This window comes from Bubalus kerabau, chromosome 15 (assembly GCF_029407905.1).
Source record: "Bubalus kerabau isolate K-KA32 ecotype Philippines breed swamp buffalo chromosome 15, PCC_UOA_SB_1v2, whole genome shotgun sequence".
In the NCBI taxonomy this organism is placed as follows: Eukaryota; Metazoa; Chordata; class Mammalia; order Artiodactyla; family Bovidae; genus Bubalus; species Bubalus kerabau.
The window spans coordinates 32,169,905-32,188,555 of NC_073638.1; the positions used below are offsets into that span (position 1 = coordinate 32,169,905).

Here is an 18,651-nt window from a genome sequence, read left to right on the forward strand (position 1 = left end):
TCAGTCAGAACATACTGACCATACCTACTGAAAAGGAGGGACATTGGAAAGTCATCAGAAAAACAGGTAGCATCTTGAATTCTTCATCGCAGTTCACACCTGCATTTGAAAATCTCAGTAGTTGGGGGTTGGTTGCTTCTCTCAGGAGACCTGGGTTCGATCCCAGGGTCGGGAAGATCTCCTGGAGAAGGAAATAGCAATCCACTCCAGTATTCTTGCCTGGGAAATCCCATGGATAGAGGAGCCTGGGGGGCTACAAGTCCATGGGGTCGCAAAGAGTTGGACATGACTTAGCGATTAAACAGCAACAACAGTGATTTTTAGGATGAACCTCAACTCGTCATACGTGTATTGGTTAGAAGGCAACTGTGTGCAGAGTCAAAAAGCGTGTGTTATGATCTGTCTGTGACCTCGGGTCCTAGTAATGTAAGAAGATGGGATTTGAAACAGCAGGAGCATCACCCAGAATGACCACCGTCAGAGTGGACACAGTGGGTTAATGGTAACAACAGCCGCGATATTTTGAGCACTGCACCAAGCACCTTGCAGGTTGTTTTTATAGGAATTTATCTCTCCGAATCCTTATCAACTCTGTGAGTATTCTTACGCTCATTTGGTAGCTGAGGACACTGGGACTTGGCGAGGATTGTGCTGTAACTCCCACCACTATGATTATAACCCAGGTCAAGTTTATAGCAGCACCTGAACTATTTTGCTCTGAGCTGGCTGCCTGCAACTCCTAATACCCTTTCTTCTCTGCATGCTGTGTTTTCTTCAAGCCCACTTTTATTGAACATCTAGAGAGACTCCTGTAATGTTTGAACCATCTCTTTGCCACCAAGTCTTAGCTACTCCTTTGGGTCTTTCTTGCCTTGCTAATATAAAAGGCATATGTGCTGAGAATCTAAACCATTTGAATATTATATTCTGATGAAGCTGACCCCATCAAGCCCTCTTAGCTTAACACCTGTGGGACACTGTTGGGTTTCTGGGGGGTAGACATTCAAAATGACCAGCATGGTGCTATTCACTTGAGCCAAGAGGAATCCTTTTCTCTCTGCTACCCTTTCCCTGCCCCCTTAGCTCCCAGGCTGAGCTCTGGTATTTTTTTTTTAATTAAATTAATTAATTAGGCAGCATGGAGTCTTAATTGTGGCATACAGGATATTCTTTTGGGGCGCACAGATTCCATACTTGTAGTGTGTGGTTTAGTTGCTCCGTGGCATGTGGAGTCTTAGTTCCCCGACCAGGATTGAACCCACATCCCCTGCATTGCAAGGGAGATTCTTAACCACTGGACCACCAGGGACGTCCCAAGCTCTGTTCTTTATGAGGATGCCAGTATCTCATCAGGTCTTTAATCTGTCGTGGGTGGGACTTTACCGGAAAACGAGAAAGGGAACTTTGAGTATCAAGACACATATTATTTTACTGAATTTTGCCATCTCTGTCAAGTACAGATGGTATCTCTAGGTTTAGCAAGGACAGGTAACTCGCCCCAGGGCACACGGTTTCTAAGTGTCTCAACAGGAATTTGAATTCCAGGGCCCAGATTCTTTCCATTTCGTCCCACATACGTCTACAAGTTAGGACTTAAGATTTAGCATGCTGTCAACCTTCAAAAAGGACCTGAGGCCACTGGGACTTCACTGGTACCAGTAAAGGTGGTTCCCAGTGTGACCCCCAGACGTTGCAGAACCAGGCTGAAGCTGGGCTGACTCGGGGCATTTACATAATGGAACTTTTCTGCTCCACCTAATTGCCAGGATAGCTGACCCAGCCGAGATAGTTCTGTGTTCACCAGGCAACTGTGGATCCAGCCCCAGCCTCAGGACAACAGTGGTAAAAGCATTAGAAGAGTCAGAACTGCCAAAGCAAAGCCTTTTCTTTCCCAGCTGAAAGATCGCTTTGTCCCTTGAGTTGAAAACTGTGAAGTTCTGCCTTCTTCACTTTTCATCACATGGTTTCTCCCTTTGAATCCCTTTTTTGTTCTCAGTGATCCCACCACCAGACATCCGCATTGACAGCTATGGTGAAAATTTTCTAAGCTTTACCCTCTCCATGGACACGGACATCAAGGTAACGTGGACATTTCAAACCAGCAGTCAGGTGGGGCTCTATTTTGCGTGGGAACCGATAGAGCAGAGGACAGGAAGATTAAGAGAAAAGAATGACTTGTTCCAGCGAAGCTAAAATACCACACCTAGGTTGGCTCCTTCCCCCATGAAGAACAACTGGAGTCTTCCCATGTAATTATTCCGCCTCAGCCTGGTGCCTTTTTTTTCTTTTTAACCATATAATTAAATGGTTCACAGCTACAGTGCAAATAAAGAGTTGGTGTTAACAGAATATGTTTGCCCTGTAATTTTCAGCTTTATTGGATTTCCTGGTTGCTGAACGCTAATGCAGAGGTTCCCTCAGTGGAAGAGGGTCTTAGGGAAGAGTCAGATACCTCGGACACATATCCACCAGTGTGCACCCAGCGTCCTTCCCCTTCCAGCACCTTCATCCCCTCCGCTTGGTCCATCAGCGTGGCCACCTTCCCCATAGTCGTCTGTGTCCCCTAGTTTCTCAAGTTACCGTTCACCTTCCATGGTGTTTTTCCTCTTTGTTTTTCCTCACATCTGTTCCAGTCTGTGAAGTTGTGGTGGGACCAAAGGCCTGCAGAGTCCTCGTGCCATCGACTGAGCTACAGTGTGGTCTCAATGCTCTTGGCTTCTGGGACCGCTGATGCCAGAAATGGCCTTGCGTGGACCCTGTCTCTCTAGTCTTTGGTCTTGAACACATTTTAATTTGGGTCATTGTCTAATATTTTTAAAGACTTTTAGGTCAAATCTTTCTGTGAGCTCAGGACTCAGAAGAGGTAGTCTTTCCTGACTCATGGATATATTTGCTTCTGTTAGACAGTGGGGGCTTTCCTGGTGGCTCAGACGGTAAAGAATCTGCCTGCAATGTGGGAGACCTGGATTCGATTCTGGGTCAGGAAGATCCCCTGGAAAAGAGAATGGCAACCCACTTCAGTATTCTTGCCTGGAGAAGCCCATGAGATCTGACCAAGCCACCTTTGTTGTGACCTCTTGGCCTTGACTGCAAGGACTACCTGAGTTATGCATGCGTGTGTGTGCGCTAAGTTGCTTCAGCTGTGTCTGACTCTTTTCGATCCTATGGACTATATAGCCTGCCAGGCTCTTTTGTCTATGGGATTCTCCTGGCAAGAATACTGGGGTGGGTTGCTATGCCCTTCTCTAGGAGATCTTCCTGACCCAGGGATCGAACCCACATCTCCTGCAGCTCCTGCACGGCAGGTTGATTCTTTACTGCTCAGCCACCAGGGACGCCCATCTGAGCCAAGATGGATCCTTAATTACTGTAACCTAATTACCTTTTCAGATTTTCTTCTTTCTTCCTTTTTAGTTGATTCTTGTCCTTTTATTTTGTATTAATTTTTTTTTGTTTCATTGAATCTATTTAAAAATATTTTAAAATTGGAGTATAATTGTGTTAGTTTCTGCTGTACAGTAACTTGAATCAATTATATGTGTACATATATCCTCTCTCTCTTGAGCCTCCCTCCTTCCATCCCACCCCTCTAGGTCATTGCAGAGCACCGAGGTAATCTCTCTGTGCTGTACGGCAGCTTCCCACTGGCTTTCTGTTGTACACGTTGTACTGCGCATATGTTTGGCCCGTCCTCTCCTTCTGCCCCTGTATCCACAAGCTCATTCTCCATGTCTGCGTCCCTGTTCCCATCCTGCAAATAGGTTCATCAGTAACATTTTTCTAGATTGCATATATATATATGTGTATGTTAGTTGTTAGTTGCTCATCATGTCCAACTCTTTGCTATCTCATGGACTGTAGCCCACCAGGCTCCCCTGTCCATGGGATACTCCAGGCAAGAATACTGGAGTGGATTGCCATTCCCTTCTCCAGAGGACTTTCCTGACCCAGGGATCGAACCCAGGTCTCCTGCATTGCAGGCAGATTCTTTACTGTTTGAGCTATAGGGAAGACCCTATATATGTGTATATATGTGTGTGTGTGTGTGTATATATATATACACATGTTAATACACAATAGAGTCTATATTTTATATTATAAATTGTTTCACATTCATTTTTAGAAGTAGCGAGGAGTATGACTGTTCAGTGTTAGCACAAATAGAACTGGTCTAAGGATCCAAAGGACCAGCCCTTTCTTTATAAGAAGGGAGATACCCAGGGAACAGCAGAAAAGTTCTGCCTTTCATGTCTGGTGAAGTCTGTGCGTGAGCACTGCCCATGTAACATGCTCTTGATTCTTGGCAGGTGAATGGCTATGTGGTAAACCTCTTCTGGTCATTTGACACCCACAGACAGGAGAAGAGAACGCTGAACTTCCGAGGGACCGTCTTGTCGCAGAAAGGTAGTGTCCTGGAGCTAGTCGGTGTGTAAGCAGGAAGGAGGAAGGCTAGACTGAGGCTTTCCTGGCAGTAGAGCTCGTGTGGGGGGCCGGGAAAGGCGAGGGGTCTTCTCTGCAGCCGTTCTGAGTGGGGCTGTGTTGTCCATGGAGGATCCTGTCAGTGGCTCCTGAGCCCAGGTGAGGAATCCACTGGGTGGTTCCCCAAATCCCCCTTCTAATCTGATGGCTCTTCAGGGAAGTTGGAGGCTTAAAAAGGATGAAACGCTGGAAAGAAGCCAGATTAACCTTTTATAGTTGATGTTTTCCCTCCCCAAAGAGAGAATTCTCGGGATTAGTTGCCTCTCTATTTACTCCCCTGGTTTGCTCCTCTTTTGCTGATATTAATACAAGGTGGTGTAGGGCTGCTGCATAATTGGCATTTTGTAAATATTTGTTGAACAAATGGGCCAACAGACTGAGAGAAGAAGGGGTTCCAGTTCCTCTTGGATCTGTGCAAATAGTGAGTCTCAAAGTCCTCATATCTGAAAATAGGCTAAAGAAAGGATTTTAATTGCTTCTAAGACAGAACTTTCAATGGCCAAGGCTGCATGTGAATGTAGAGAAGGACCTGAGAGCTTCTTTTCCCTTCTAACCTGTTTGCAAAGTGCTTCCAATCCTAACAAGTATTCTATAATATATGTATACACATACATAGGTTGCCCAAGGAGGTTATGCAAGAGTAAAGCTATCATTGGGCACTTAGCTTGTGCAAGCATTTACCTGGCAGGCACTCTGTGTGTGTTTTTTTACCTAACACTTCAAAAATGATGCTGCGGGATATCCTCATTTTATGGATCAGGACATAAGGTTCAGGGATCGAGTGGTTCCCTCAGAAGGCAGCAGAGCCAGGATTGGAAGCCACATCTCTTAACTCTGAAGGCTGCGGTCTCATTGCCCCCACATCACACCAAGAGAAACGGGCAGAGTCGGGGACAAACGTCCTACGAGCCATTGCCTGAGACCCACAAAGGCCTGCTTCTTGCCAGGGGTCATGCAAAGCACTTGTTGACGAGCATTTTCTTTTTTATTCCCTGCAGCAGCCAGCCACCGTAAGTGCTGTTATTCTACATCTTACCAACAAGGATATGGACTTGGAGAGTCTGAGTACTTCATTCTTGGCTTCTGCAACCATGAGGCATAGAGTCAGGCTTTGACTGACCAAGTCCTCTTGACTCCAAAGGCTGTCCTCTTAGCATATCCTTCTTTTTTTTTTCTACTTGATATTTATTTCTACTGAAATATAGTTGATTTACAATGATAACAATGATTTACAACGTTACATTTACAGTGTTAAATTCCCATTAAGTATATCCTTCTTATGGCTCACTGCTCTTTTAGTTTCTGATGACATTTTCCCGACTTAGAAAGGGGCACATCTTTATTACAGAAAATTTAGAAAACAAAAAAATGTATAATGAAATTTTTGAATTCCTATAATTTCACTTCCTAGGGAAACCACTTTTATTAATAATTTTGAGTATCTTCTAACTTCGTATTTTTCCTCCTCATTGACTTCTTTATATATACTGCATATACTTTTACCTCCTGCCTTTTTTACTGACCCTAAATCACAGAATTTTCTAGTCGCACTGTGTATTCTTGGGAACAACTTATAGCGGCTGTGTAACAGTTCATGGAATGCACGTGAATTTCATGGATGCCCCTTACTGTTGCCTTGTTGCTGGGCGATCAGATGATTACACTCTTTCCTGCTGAAACAAATACGGTGACAGACATCCTGGTTGCACAAATTTTTGGATCCTTCTCTTGTACCTGGATTGAAAGTTATGAAGGATTTCAAGACCCTCACAAGGCCAAATGGCTCTCCACAAGGATCGTACCACTTGATATCCACATACGGTCGGCTTTAAAGGAATTTTTCCATGCCCATGCACTGAGTTATTTGCAGTTTTCATTAATAAAGCATGCAGAGTGAATTCGTAAAATAATAAACTTCCTACAACATGAGAGACTCACTTAAATGGAGAGGTTACATTGAAAAACTAGGTGGATTTCCCTGGTGGTCCAGAGGTTAAGATTCAATGCTGCTAACACAGCGGGTGAGAGTTCGATCCCTGGTTGAGGAGCTAAGATCCTACATGCCGTATGGCATAGTCAAAAGATAAAAAGGGAAAAAAAATGTAAAAAAATAAGGTGTACATATAAAGACATGTGCAAAAGAAGAAAATTTGTTATTTTAAAAATTGAGTGTGCATATAAAGACCACTGCTCCAACCCTTTGTCCCTGTTTCCCCAGTTGGCAACTTGACAGCTCATACGCCCTATGAGATTTCTGCCTGGGCCAAGACCGACTTGGGGGACAGTCCTCTGGCATTCAAGCGTGTCACAACCAAAGGTGTCCGGCCACCCGCCCCGAGCCTCAAAGCCAAGGCCATCAATCAGACGGCAGTGGAATGCACCTGGACTGGCCCCAGGAATGTGGTAAGTCAGCCTGGATGACCTCTGCAGACTGAGGATGGACCCTCCCCTGGCACTAGACCAGCAGCCACCCCTAGGGCTTCCCCCACCGCTGCTTTGTTTCCTTATCCCAAACACACGCTACCCTCTTGGTCAGCTCTGGATTGCCTCCCAGAGGCACCTGACATCCCTTTCTACAACCTGGCCTGGCATCTAAGATGAAAGAACCCCTGTTTAAGCCGAGTATGAAGAGGGGTCACATTCCTGATCAGGCACTGTGGCGGGGGGGGGTCTTACCTGGGAATGGGTGAGAAGTCAGTTACCTTGACAATGATTATCACACCTGAGGACCATGCCCAGGTTCCTCTCGCCCCTCCCCACCTGGGGGATCCCCCACCCACAGGTTGCCTTCTCAGGCACCCCGCCCCCCCACGACATGCCTCCCTATTAATTCCAGGGCCCCCAATGCACTTGTACTTGGGTCTTTTTGTTTCTTTTATTTATTTATTTTGATGCATTTGATGCACTGGGATTAGATCCATGCTTCTTTTTGAGTCTGGTTTTGCCTTCCCACCCTCCCCAGTACGCACCTTCCTTTGCTTTTAGGCACACCTTCCCAGGGCTGTTTTCATCCGCCTCCTGCCTCTGCCCCATGGCTTCTGCTCTGTCTTGCCTGGAATCCTTCCCCCGCCTGCTGTGCAGTCAAATCCTAGCTCTTCTACTCAGTCTCCTTCCCTTAAGAACTGAATCCTTAGAGTTGGTGCCATGCAGCCTGTTTCATCAGACCCTGCGAATCTGATTTGATATCTTCTGTCTACTCTCATCTCCCTAACTAGTTGATAAGATCTTGAAGGGAAGGGTCATTTTTTGAGTTTTCCAAATGGAAAAGCGTGTGGGACTAAATCTGTAAGAATCCTCAGTGGCCGGTGAGGAGGAATTGGCCTTTGTCTTCTGAGGGCACATCCAGTGTGCAATGCGGGCAGCACTGGTTCATGGGGAAAGAACCAGGGTTTGCCAGGAATTGTCTGTGAGCTCAGCCGTGAAGAAGGAAGGGAGGTGAGAGTTGTTGAGCACCTACTGTGTGCCAGGCATGATGCCCACCCTCCACCCGCAATCTCCTACTTCCTACTTTTGTCAGCTCTGTGGGGTAAATGTTTCTGCTCTACCAGTGAGGAGACCACGGCTCGGAGGGGTGAGGTCACCGGCCGCAGTCAAGGGTTAGTAAGCAGCAGACTGAGTTAGAGCTCAGGTCCGGCTGGAGTAACAGCCTGGGCGCTTCTGTCGCTCTTGAACCTCACTCTGAGGCAGGGACAGGGATGAGATGCCCAGAGCCAGGCCCAGGGCTCCGTTTTACCTGGAACCGGACTCTCCTCAGAGAGGGGCCTCTGTCTGGTTTATGTGCCCAGCTCAGGCCTGCCTACCCATCACACCCAGCCATCTGCAGAGTGGGGCGTTGTGTATAGAGCACTGGTCTGCGACTTGATTTTGGTGTCTTATCACATGTGAACTTGGAGAAGGAGCCTCCTCCATGTTGAGAGTCTGCTTGCACTCATGGTAGCCTTCCGAGGGTCAGGGGCCCATGGAGTGCCCTGAACGAAGCTCTCAGTTCCCACGTGTCTCCAGCTCACTCTGGATGCTGGAGTCTCACCGAGAGTTGTTGTCTCCCAACAAGAGCTGTTCCCATCACTGTCAAGTGTGGCCTTCTTACACCCTGGCTCCCTGGGCTCTGGGGTCCCCTTTCCTGGCCCTTGGCTGGAGCCCCCATCACGTGTTGGCCCCAGGACCATCCTCTCCAGGGTCAGACCTGCCTGCACCCTGGGTCCCCCTCTGCTGTCCCATCTGAGCTCACTCATTCCCCTATTCCTGCTCCATTCCTATTTGTTTATCTGGGACATGAGAATCCCTGATGGGTTTCCTGCACCCCCAGGGCTTCTCCAGACCTGTACGGTTTTCAAGTCCCCTGTCTTGCCTGCTTATATGCTCGTGGAGGAAATGCCCTCTGTCTCTACCTTACAAAGAAAGCTTCCTCACACTTACCCTGTTATAAACACTCCCAGCCTTCACTTTTCCCACTACAAGGGCCATCAGACTCCCACTTCCTGCTTTAAACTCCATGTATATCACTTAGGGTTAAGAATGGCTGCATAGAACAGGAGTGGCTCTCAACAGTTTATTTCCCTCCTAATTATGAGTTGTTCAAAGTTTGGAGTTCAGCCATCCAGGGCTTCTATATCAGCAGCATGGTTTGATCCATTTCCCAGGCCCTACTGACAAAGGTCTGTATAGTCAAAGCTGTGGTTTTTCTTATATGGATGTGAGAGTTGGACCAGAAAGAAGGCTGAGCACTGAAGAATTGATGCTTTCAAACTGTGGTGCCAGAGAAGACTCTTGAGAGTCCTTTGGACAGCAAGGAGATGAAACCAGTCGATCCTAAAGCAAATTAACCCTGAATATTCCTTAGAAGGACTGATGCTGAAGCTCCAGTACTTTGGCCACCTGATGCAAAGAGCTGACTCATTGGAAAAGATTGAGGGGAAGATTGAGGGCAAAAGAAGAAGGGGGGCGACAGAGAATGAGATGGTTGGGTGGCATCACTGACTCAATGGACATGAGTTTGAGCAAACTCCAGGAGATGGTGAAGGACAGGGAAGCCTGGCGTGCTGCAGCCCATAGGGTTGCAAAGAGTTGAACACAACTTAATGACTGAACGATAACAACAGCCAGTCCCCTGCCACCCTTGCCTGTGGCATCACCTTGCAGTCTAGGGCTTGGACTGGACCACATCACTGTGTGTACTCCATGCAGCGGGAGGGGGGAAGAAGTGCTCTCCCTGCATTTCCATGAACCCCCACTGAGGTCCCGCCCAGGATGTCTGCTGGCATCTTGTTGAGCATCCCTGTCACTTGGCCTCTCCTGCCTGGAGGAGGGAGGTGGGATGCGGGCTTGTTTCCAGGTAGCAACCCTCACTAAGAACCAGGATTCTACTGCGGGAGGAGGGGAAGATAGGGACCTGCTGGGCAGCCGGCAGTGTCCCCCCTCCCGCCACACGCTCTGTCCACCAGCTTGCACACTCGCTACCCCTGTTGCACTAGAAGAGTGTCCCCACTTTTGGTCATCCCCTCTTTTCCTCAGCTTATCATGCAGTCTTCTAGAATAGCTTCCAGGAGTTTCGTATTTACAACTTGTTATTTATAAATCTGTTTTTCTTCTTTGCCTGGCTTTACTCAAGAAAGCGAGCTCTGAGGACAGAGACCACGTCTTGTTTATCTTCGTAGGTGGGAAGCCGCTGCCTGGCCCAGGGTGCCTTCTCTGTAAACGCTGATGAAATAGATGCCGAGTTAAGACTTCTTTGTGCGCTCATGTGGAGCGGTTCCCAGGGTCTTAAATCAGGGCTTTCATGGGAGTGAGGTCACCGGCCGTTGAACTGGTGCCCTTTTCTGATCTCTCCTTTTACCAGGTTTACGGTATCTTCTATGCCACGTCCTTTCTTGACCTCTATCGCAATCCCAAGAGCTTGACTACTTCGCAGCACAACAGAACAGTCCTTGTCAGTGGGGATGAGCAATATTTGTTTCTGGTAAGTTTCCTAATGCCAGGAGCACAGAGTAATGTTTTATTTTTTGAGGATGTCTTAATTGCTGGGCTCCAGGCTCAGACTTAGGACCTGGGGAGCTGGAGATGCGGATTCCAGGATCCGTGTGTGTGTGTGTGTGTGTGTGTGTGTGTGTGTGTGTGTGTGTGTGTTCAGTGTGAGGGGGTGGGAGGAGGGAAGGAGAGAGATGAGAGGATAGTTCTCCACAAGCATCAGGTTTTTACTTGAAGCACAGAATGAACGGCCACTTAACCATCTGCAGCTCCCTTGTGCAGGACTGAGAACTTGGTAAATGGGTCTCAGGAATAGATAAAGCTTGTATCAGATTCCACTTCTAGGAATTTGGCCATGCTTTTACATGTGTACCAAGGTATACGGAAAATCATGTTTGGACTACTATTACTTGTGAAAACAAAAGATTTGAAACAAACATCTATCAGGAGAAGACTGGTTAAAAGTATTACAGCTTATCTTTGAGATGGAATACAGGGCAGTCATCCAACACAAATACAACAAACTAAATGTACTGATTTGGAAAAATTCCCAAGCTGTATTATTAAGTAAAGGAACCAAAGAGCATGATTATGTGTGTAATGGTTTTCCATTTGTGTAAATAAGTTAAGGACAATAAGTTACACATGCACACACATGCATAAGCACACGCATGTATTTATGTATGTGTCTGCACACACACCTCCCATCCCTGTGTATCTGTGCTTATATCTGCATTGGGCATTTCTGGAAGGAAGCATGTAAAATCATTACTAGTACTGCCTGTGGGAAATGGACGAGAGATCTGGGGTAGGTGGTTACCCTGCATCTTTTTGTATGCCTTGAATTTTAACTGTGCACCTGTGTCATTGTCTTGTTGGGGTAAAAATAGTTTGCTGACCACTGCGTGAGTTCGCGTGGTGTTTGTTTCAGGTCCGGGTGGTGGTGCCTTACCAGGGGCCATCCTCTGACTATGTCGTGGTGAGGATGATCCCGGATAGCCGGCTTCCTCCCCGTCACCTGCACGTGGTCCATATGGGCAAAACCTCTGCTGTCATCAAGTGGGAATCCCCGTACGATTCTCCGGACCAGGACCTGGTGAGCAGGCCAGGCGTGCTGGCGACCTTGCTTATTCTGGACGTGGTTTGGTTTGGGGGCAGGGGGGTCCTGTAATGGGGCAGGAAACCTAGGCCTGGTGCGTGTAGCTCAGCAGGAGGTCCCCCCTCATTTCCGCCAAAGACAGGATCCTCATAGGTATCTCCTCTTTGCTGTCACGTCCTGGCTGCTGTATTGGTTTGTTCCTCCTTTTCTCTGCCTTCGCCAACAGTTGGCCTGCAGGTTAAATCTAGCCCACTGCCTATTTTTCTAAATAAAGTTTTATTAGAACCAAGTTATACCCATTTGTTTACATGTTATCTATGGCTACTTTTATGCTACAAACAAGAGAGCTGAGTAATTGTGGTACATACCATCTAACCTTCAAGGCCTAAGATATTTACTATCTGAACCTTTATTAAAAAAGTTTGCTGGCCTCTGCCCCAAGAGATGGAGAAGGCAATGGCACCCCACTCCAGTACTCTTGCCTGGAAAATCCCATGGATGGTGGGATCCCTGGTGGGCTGCAGTCCATGGGGTCGCTAAGAGTCGGACACGACTGAGCGACTTCACTTTCACTTTTCAGTTTCCTGCATTGGAGAAGGAAATGGCAACCCACTCCAGTGTTCTTGCCTGGAGAATCCCAGGGATGGGGGAGCCTGGTGGGCTGCTGTCTTTGGGGTTGCACAGGGTCGGACACAACTGAAGCGACTTAGCAATAGCAGCAGCAGCCCTAAGAGAAGGCTCCCTGGTAGCTCAGTGGTAAAGAATCCATTGGCCAGTGCAGAAGGCACGAGTTTCATCCCTGGGTTTGGAAGATCCCCTAGAGAAGGAAATGGCAACTCACTCCAGGATTCTTGCCTGGGAAATCCCATGGACAGAGGATCCTGACATGCTGCAGTTCTTGGGGTTGCAAGAATCTGATACAACTTGGCAACTAAACAGCTGACCCTAAAAGAAGAGTCATTTATTCTAGAAACATCTCCCACTTTCACTTTCCCAGGCTGCTTTGACCTCCATCCCCTCGCCCTCCCTGCCATCCCAGGGCTGGGTGGTTTTTTGGGATCATACTGATAATTCTGTGCACAGTTCTGTGCATGAATACTTGTTGTAAAGTTGGACCTGACCACCCCAGAGGCTTTCCAAAGAACAGAGTCAGATGTTGTGACCCAGAATATTATTTTGGGGGGTCACAGCCACTGACATACTTCTGTCGCATGGCCGCCACTGAACTTCAAAGAGTAGAAAAGGCCAGGTTTCTGATTACCATTAAGATGTCTTTTTCTTGTCCCAGTTATATGCAATTGCAGTTAAAGATCTAATAAGAAAGAGTGAGAGGAGCTACAAAGTGAAATCCCGCAACAGTACCGTGGAATACACGCTGAACAAGTTGGAGCCTGGAGGGAAATATCACATCATTGTCCAGCTGGGGAACATGAGCAAAGACTCCAGTATCAAAATTACCACGGGTAAACTGGCGAGAGATTAGAGGCCTTCTCACACAGCAGGGCACCCCATTGCTGCTAGGACTTCTCGAGGTGTGGCGTTTCTTTTTTTTTTTTCTCTTTTATTTTTTTGAAGACATGGGATTTCCATCAGGACTTGCCCAGGAAGTGCAAAGATGACCCTGCATATCCTGGCTGGGGCAGAGCTGTACAGGGGTCCCGGGCTCTGGGCTGCAGGTGGTGGTAGGGGCACCGTAGGCAGGATAGTGGCTGTCGTTTTCTGTATTCTCTGTCCCCTGTGATCTCCCTTCCCCTAGCTGGTTTTGACATTTTCAAGAGAGTTAGGAAATGAAACTGACTCTTTGCCCCTTAAAGCCAAACATTGCATCTGTGTACCTGGACTGAAGTCATCGTGGTTCCTAGGGCAATATCAGATAGAAATGGACAGAGACCAGAAGTTGGGTAATACCTTAGAGGGTGATTTGCTTCCAGCCCTAGGCTGGCTCAGGTCAGGTTCAAGTTCACAGAGCAGGTAGTAAGCGCAGTTATTTGGACAGCAGCAGACGACATCAGGAGTGACAGTATTGGAGGCTGGCAGTGTGGACTGTGGGCCTGCAACATACTTTGTGGTCATTCCGGAGCTCTGTCTTCGGGCTGAGCTTTCTAGGCCCTCACTGAGCCCCTCTGGAATTTGGGTCAGGAAAGCAGACTGGAACCAAAGCAGAAGTGCTGGCAGGCTTTGAACTAGTCCAGCCTCACCCCATCCCCATTTGTTTTCGACCATCTTTTGGTCTAAGGGCTACTAAATTAGACACCATCCAAATTTCTTGGCTAAAGACATTATAACAACAAAGATGTCAGTTAAAGAGTGTTTAGAATGTGCTAGGCTCTATACTAAGTGGATATATGTGTTTTTTTTTTTCTTCCTTAACTAATTCCTTTAGGGTTAGTGTTATTTCATCAACTTTTGATGGACAAGAAAGCAGAGACTCACGTGTATAGCCACTAACTGTCTTCTACTTCATCTTTCATTTTCAGTTTCATTATTAGCACCTGATGCCTTAAAAATCATCACAGAAAATGACCACGTCCTTCTGTTTTGGAAAAGCCTAGCTTTGAAAGAAAAGTATTTTAATGAAAGCAGGGTAAGTTCTCCCCTCCTTTTCAATGGCTTTGGAAATCTAATTGAAATCCCATTTTGGAGATGAGCTCGTTAACAGCCTGCTGGCATAGACGGAGTCAAAAGAAAGAATAGGGCAGGGGAGTGAACTCGAGAATTAGAGGACCATTTTCGATGGGATTGCTAATTAGCCAAATGTTTATACTGCCCATTAAAGATGCGAATCTCTGCACTAAGCACTTTTCAGCTGTGAACTGGTCGTCCCCTGAAAGACAGGGAAATGGGCTGGAGTCCTCGCTGTGCTTCCTAGGGCTTGACTGGGACTCAGCACCGGCACCCAGGGCCCATCTCTCCCAGATAGTCTGAGGGCAGGGCTATGGTATGGCTTCAGTACAGGGGAACCGAGCTGCGCTGCCAGCCTGGAATCTCATCAGTTTCTTTCCAGTGAACAGGAAGTGCTCGAAGATAGTCTGTTGACATACGAAAAACACCGTGTTTTGTTATTAGCAGGCCAATTACTATATTCACAGCAGGAGATAGGAGGAGGCGTGTGGCACCTGGAAACAGATTTGCCACCCAAGGGTCTTGAATGAAGCTGCTTGGCTCCATTGTGAGCAGAGCATGAGCTAAATAGAGACACAATAAAAATCAACAACGGCTTTTTTGGGGTATGATGTCCGCAAAGACCCCAATGGCTTTAAATCATCACAGTGTAATGCCAGAAGCAAAGAGAAATTAAATGTGAAAATTCTTCACAACTCTCACAACGGTGACATATAAATGGTTAATATACATAAGTATAAAGAAGGCTTTCAAACAAATTCAAAACAGAAATACGACCCTTGAAAAATGCAGATTTGAGCTGTGCACGTCCACAGATAGCCTACAGTACAGTAAGTCCCCTCCCATGAACCTTCAGATTGTGAACTTCCAAAGATGCGAGCGTGGGTTCACACGTCCAGTCACGTAAGTTAGTTCACGTGTCTGGCATGGTTGTCATGTGTGTGTCCTCTGCAAGTGGTTGTGCTTTTGTGTACTTTACAGTTCTGTATAGAGTGGGCTTCGCTGGTGGCTCAGATGGTAAAGAATCTGCCTGCAATGCAAGGGACCCAGGTTCAACCCCTGGGTCAGAAAGATCCCTCAGAGAAGGGAATTGGTACCCACTCCAGTATTCTTGCCTGGAGAATTCCATGGACTGAGAAGGCTGGAAGGCTACAGTCCATGGGGTCGCAGAGTCAGACACGACTCAGTGACTAACACTTTGACTTTTCACTGTATAGAGTACAGTATTTCTTCATTTCATATCTTCAAATGAAGATACAGTACATCTTCATTTCCAGCCCAGGATGTCCAGATGTGGATGGTTTAGTCACTAAGTTGTGTCTGACTCTTTGTGACCCTGTGGACTGTAGCCCACCAGGCTCCTTTGTCCATGGGATTTCCCAGGCAAGAATACAGGAGAGGTTGCCATTTCCTTCTCCAGGGGATCTTTTCGACCCAGGGACTGACTGGGCCACTTGCATTGCAGGCAGATTGTTCACTGACTGAGCCACCAGGGAAGCCCTGGAATGGCCAGAAGGAAGCGTCAAAGTAGTAGTATAGAGCCAATTGTGTTAGTCGGGTACCTAGGCTAACTTTGTTGAACTTAACGAACAAATTGGACTTACAAATGCACTCTCTGAATGGAACTCGTTCATGTGTAGGGGACTTAATATACCAGACAATCTGCAGATAGTTGGATCCAAAGATGCAGAACCATGAATCCAGTGGATGCACTCTAAGTCATTCTCAGATTTTTGAGGGTCAGAGCCACAACTGACACACTGTTCAAGGGTCACCTTATTCTCATTTTGAATAAGGTACAGGTAACAAAAGTTTCAAGCAACAGTGAGCAAAAGGAAATAGTTTCAGCCCCACTAGGAATCTAAACAGCAAAGATAGAGCACTTTCACATTACACTGACAAAAGTTTTGGGGAGGGATAGTACCAGTAAGCAGAGAAGGCAATGGCACCCCACTCCAGTACTCTTGCCTGGAAAATCCCATGGGCGGGGGAGCCTGGTGGGCTGCAGTCCATGGGGTCGCTAAGAGTCGGGCACGACTGAGCGACTTCCCTTTCACTTTTCACTTTCATGCATTGGAGAAGGAAATGGCAACCCACTCCAGTGTTCTTGCCTGGAGAATCCCAGGGACGGGGGAGCCTGGTGGGGTGCTGTCTATGGGGTTGCACAGAGTCGGACATGACTGAAGCGACTTAGCAGCAGCAGCAGCAGCAGCAGCAGCAGCACCAGTAAGAGAGTCATAGCTGGAAAGAGGAGCCCCCTGGGAGAATGAATGGGCTCCACATTCTGTAAGGCACTTACAGTAGGTATCAGAAACATTGAAAATGTGACATCCTTTGATCCAGTAATTCTTCTAGGATTTTACTCTAAGGAAACAAATGTGCACAAAGAATTTTATTTATGACAGTAATTAAGAAGAGACACCCTAATGCCCACCAGAAAAGGATCAGTCCAGTAAATTTTGGGTGGCTAGCATTTGTATCATTTTCCATTTTTTTAAATACCTTTATGTGTTTTGCAAATGTCCTATATCACATATATGTTAGAAGATAATAAATGCTAGTTACTAGTTTCTAAACAAGTATGTAGGAGTGGGGACTCCAGGCAGGTGGTCCAGGACACCCAGTTGGCATCAGGGTGGCAGGAGCCCACCTTAATAATGGTTGGGCTTGCAATCAGTATTCCATTCCCATTGGAGGGTTCTGGCCTAAGCTGGATGGGTCCTTCTTCCTGCTACCTGACTTGGAGTTCAGAGAAGGTGCAGGTCAATAGAACAAGAACCAGGAAATCATGATTATGCCATGCGGCCCAATATGTGAGTAGAGATAGAGAGGAGAAGGGGTTTTATGGCGACAGAGGAGGTGCCAGTAGCTCTGATGCTGGAAAACGTGGAGATTGACCCAGAAGTCTGGAAGTCTGTCCTGATCCCAGCCAGCATGCTGGGTTCGGGCTGTTCCAAGAGGGACTTTTCCAGCACAGGAGCCAAGGACTCACGCTGAGCCAGTCTAAGTAGGAGGCTTATTCCATACTCCCCCAGTGAATAGATCTAAGCTGCTGCAGTGCTGCTGGGTTCAAGGCCAGGCTGGACTGGGGCTAAGATCAGCTTGGAAGAGTCGGAAAGAAAGGAGATAGGAAGTGAGCTGGCAGCTGACAGTGGAGTTCCCACCGGCTGTTTTAAGGAGCAATGTCTCATTTTCACTATTGCAAATTCCTTTTTTTTTTTTTTAAACCTCATGGCTGAAATCCACTGCTACCTGGATTAGTCCAATCCCATTACAGTGAATTGTTGCTTTAATTATATGGATTCTTTGTGGCATTTAAACATTCCTGGAGATGAGTGAACCGACCAGAACTTTGAAAAATCAGTGTTTGTTAAAATGACTTTTGTTTTTCCACTTCTGCTGTGTGGCTCAGAAGCAGATGTGGTAGTTATTTGAGACTTTGGGGATGAGAAAATGCCTATTTTCTGAATCTAATCTCAGTTATAATATATAAAGAACTGATACAGTGCTTTAACATCTATCAGTCCCTGCAGGGAGGAGCTCATATAAAGTTGTAACCCGTAACAGAAGCTGTGGGTTTCCTTGCTTAACTTCCTGAGCAGTCCCTCCTGTGTTTGTTTTCAGGGCTACGAGATACACATGTTTGATAGTGTCATGAATATCTCAGCTTACCTTGGGAACACTACGGACAATTTCTTTAAAATTTCCAACCTGAAACTGGGTCATAATTATACTTTCACTGTCCAAGCACGATGTCTTTTCGGAAGCCAGATCTGTGGGGAGCCTGCAGTCCTGCTTTATGATGAGTTGGGGTCTGGTAAGTCACTGTTGCTACCATTTTCCGGGAAATATATCAAGGATGTAGCGTGGTTTGGTGAACATGTGCATGTGTGCTCAGTCGCTTCAGTCATGTCAGACTCTTTGTGAGCCTATGGACTTTATAGCCTTCCAGCCTCCTCAGTCCATGGTATTCTCCAGGCAAAAATACTAGAGTGGGTTTCCATGTCCTCCTCCAGGGGATCTTCCTGACCCGGGGATCGAACCCGCATCTCAAGTCTCCTGCATTGGCAGGTGGGTTCTTTACTCCTAGAGCCACCTGGGAAACCCTTGATGAACATGTGTCTTTCTAAAAATGCATTTGAAATATTCTTGCAGTGCTAAAGAAAATCGTTTATGCATCAGCTTAATCAGGCATTGATTTATTTAACAAATCCTTCCCTAGTCAGGCATGGTGTGAGGTGCTAGGGTTACAAGGTGACCATATTCTGAATGTAAGTCAGAAGAAAGGAAATGTTTTGTTTAAAAAGGAGATTCTGTTTGAGAAGCCATAGCCTAATGAGTTTTGTTTTTATTTTCTGGAGGACCTTTCAGAGCCTCTAGTATGCTAATATTCCCCATGATTTTGCAAGTCAATAGATTATCTCATCACAGCGTCACTGACTTCCCAGCCTTCCCTCCATCTTTGCCATCACCCTCAGATCACATCT

The 18,651-nt window shown here is 46.7% G+C and overlaps 1 protein-coding gene across 9 annotated transcripts in view; it reads left to right on the top strand.

The window, feature by feature from the left end:
- The window catches only part of SORL1 (sortilin related receptor 1), a 168,506-nt gene that overhangs the window by 142,108 nt on the left and 7,747 nt on the right, over positions 1 to 18,651 (top strand). For all 9 annotated transcript variants that reach the window (XM_055548411.1, XM_055548416.1, XM_055548419.1 and 6 more), the window contains exons 39-46: positions 1,997 to 2,079; positions 4,308 to 4,404; positions 6,698 to 6,882; positions 10,316 to 10,435; positions 11,375 to 11,539; positions 12,831 to 13,005; positions 14,020 to 14,126; positions 17,789 to 17,981. In XM_055548411.1, the coding sequence (XP_055404386.1) occupies positions 1,997 to 2,079; positions 4,308 to 4,404; positions 6,698 to 6,882; positions 10,316 to 10,435; positions 11,375 to 11,539; positions 12,831 to 13,005; positions 14,020 to 14,126; positions 17,789 to 17,981 (1,125 nt within the window). The remainder of the gene's footprint in view (positions 1 to 1,996; positions 2,080 to 4,307; positions 4,405 to 6,697; positions 6,883 to 10,315; positions 10,436 to 11,374; positions 11,540 to 12,830; positions 13,006 to 14,019; positions 14,127 to 17,788; positions 17,982 to 18,651) is intronic.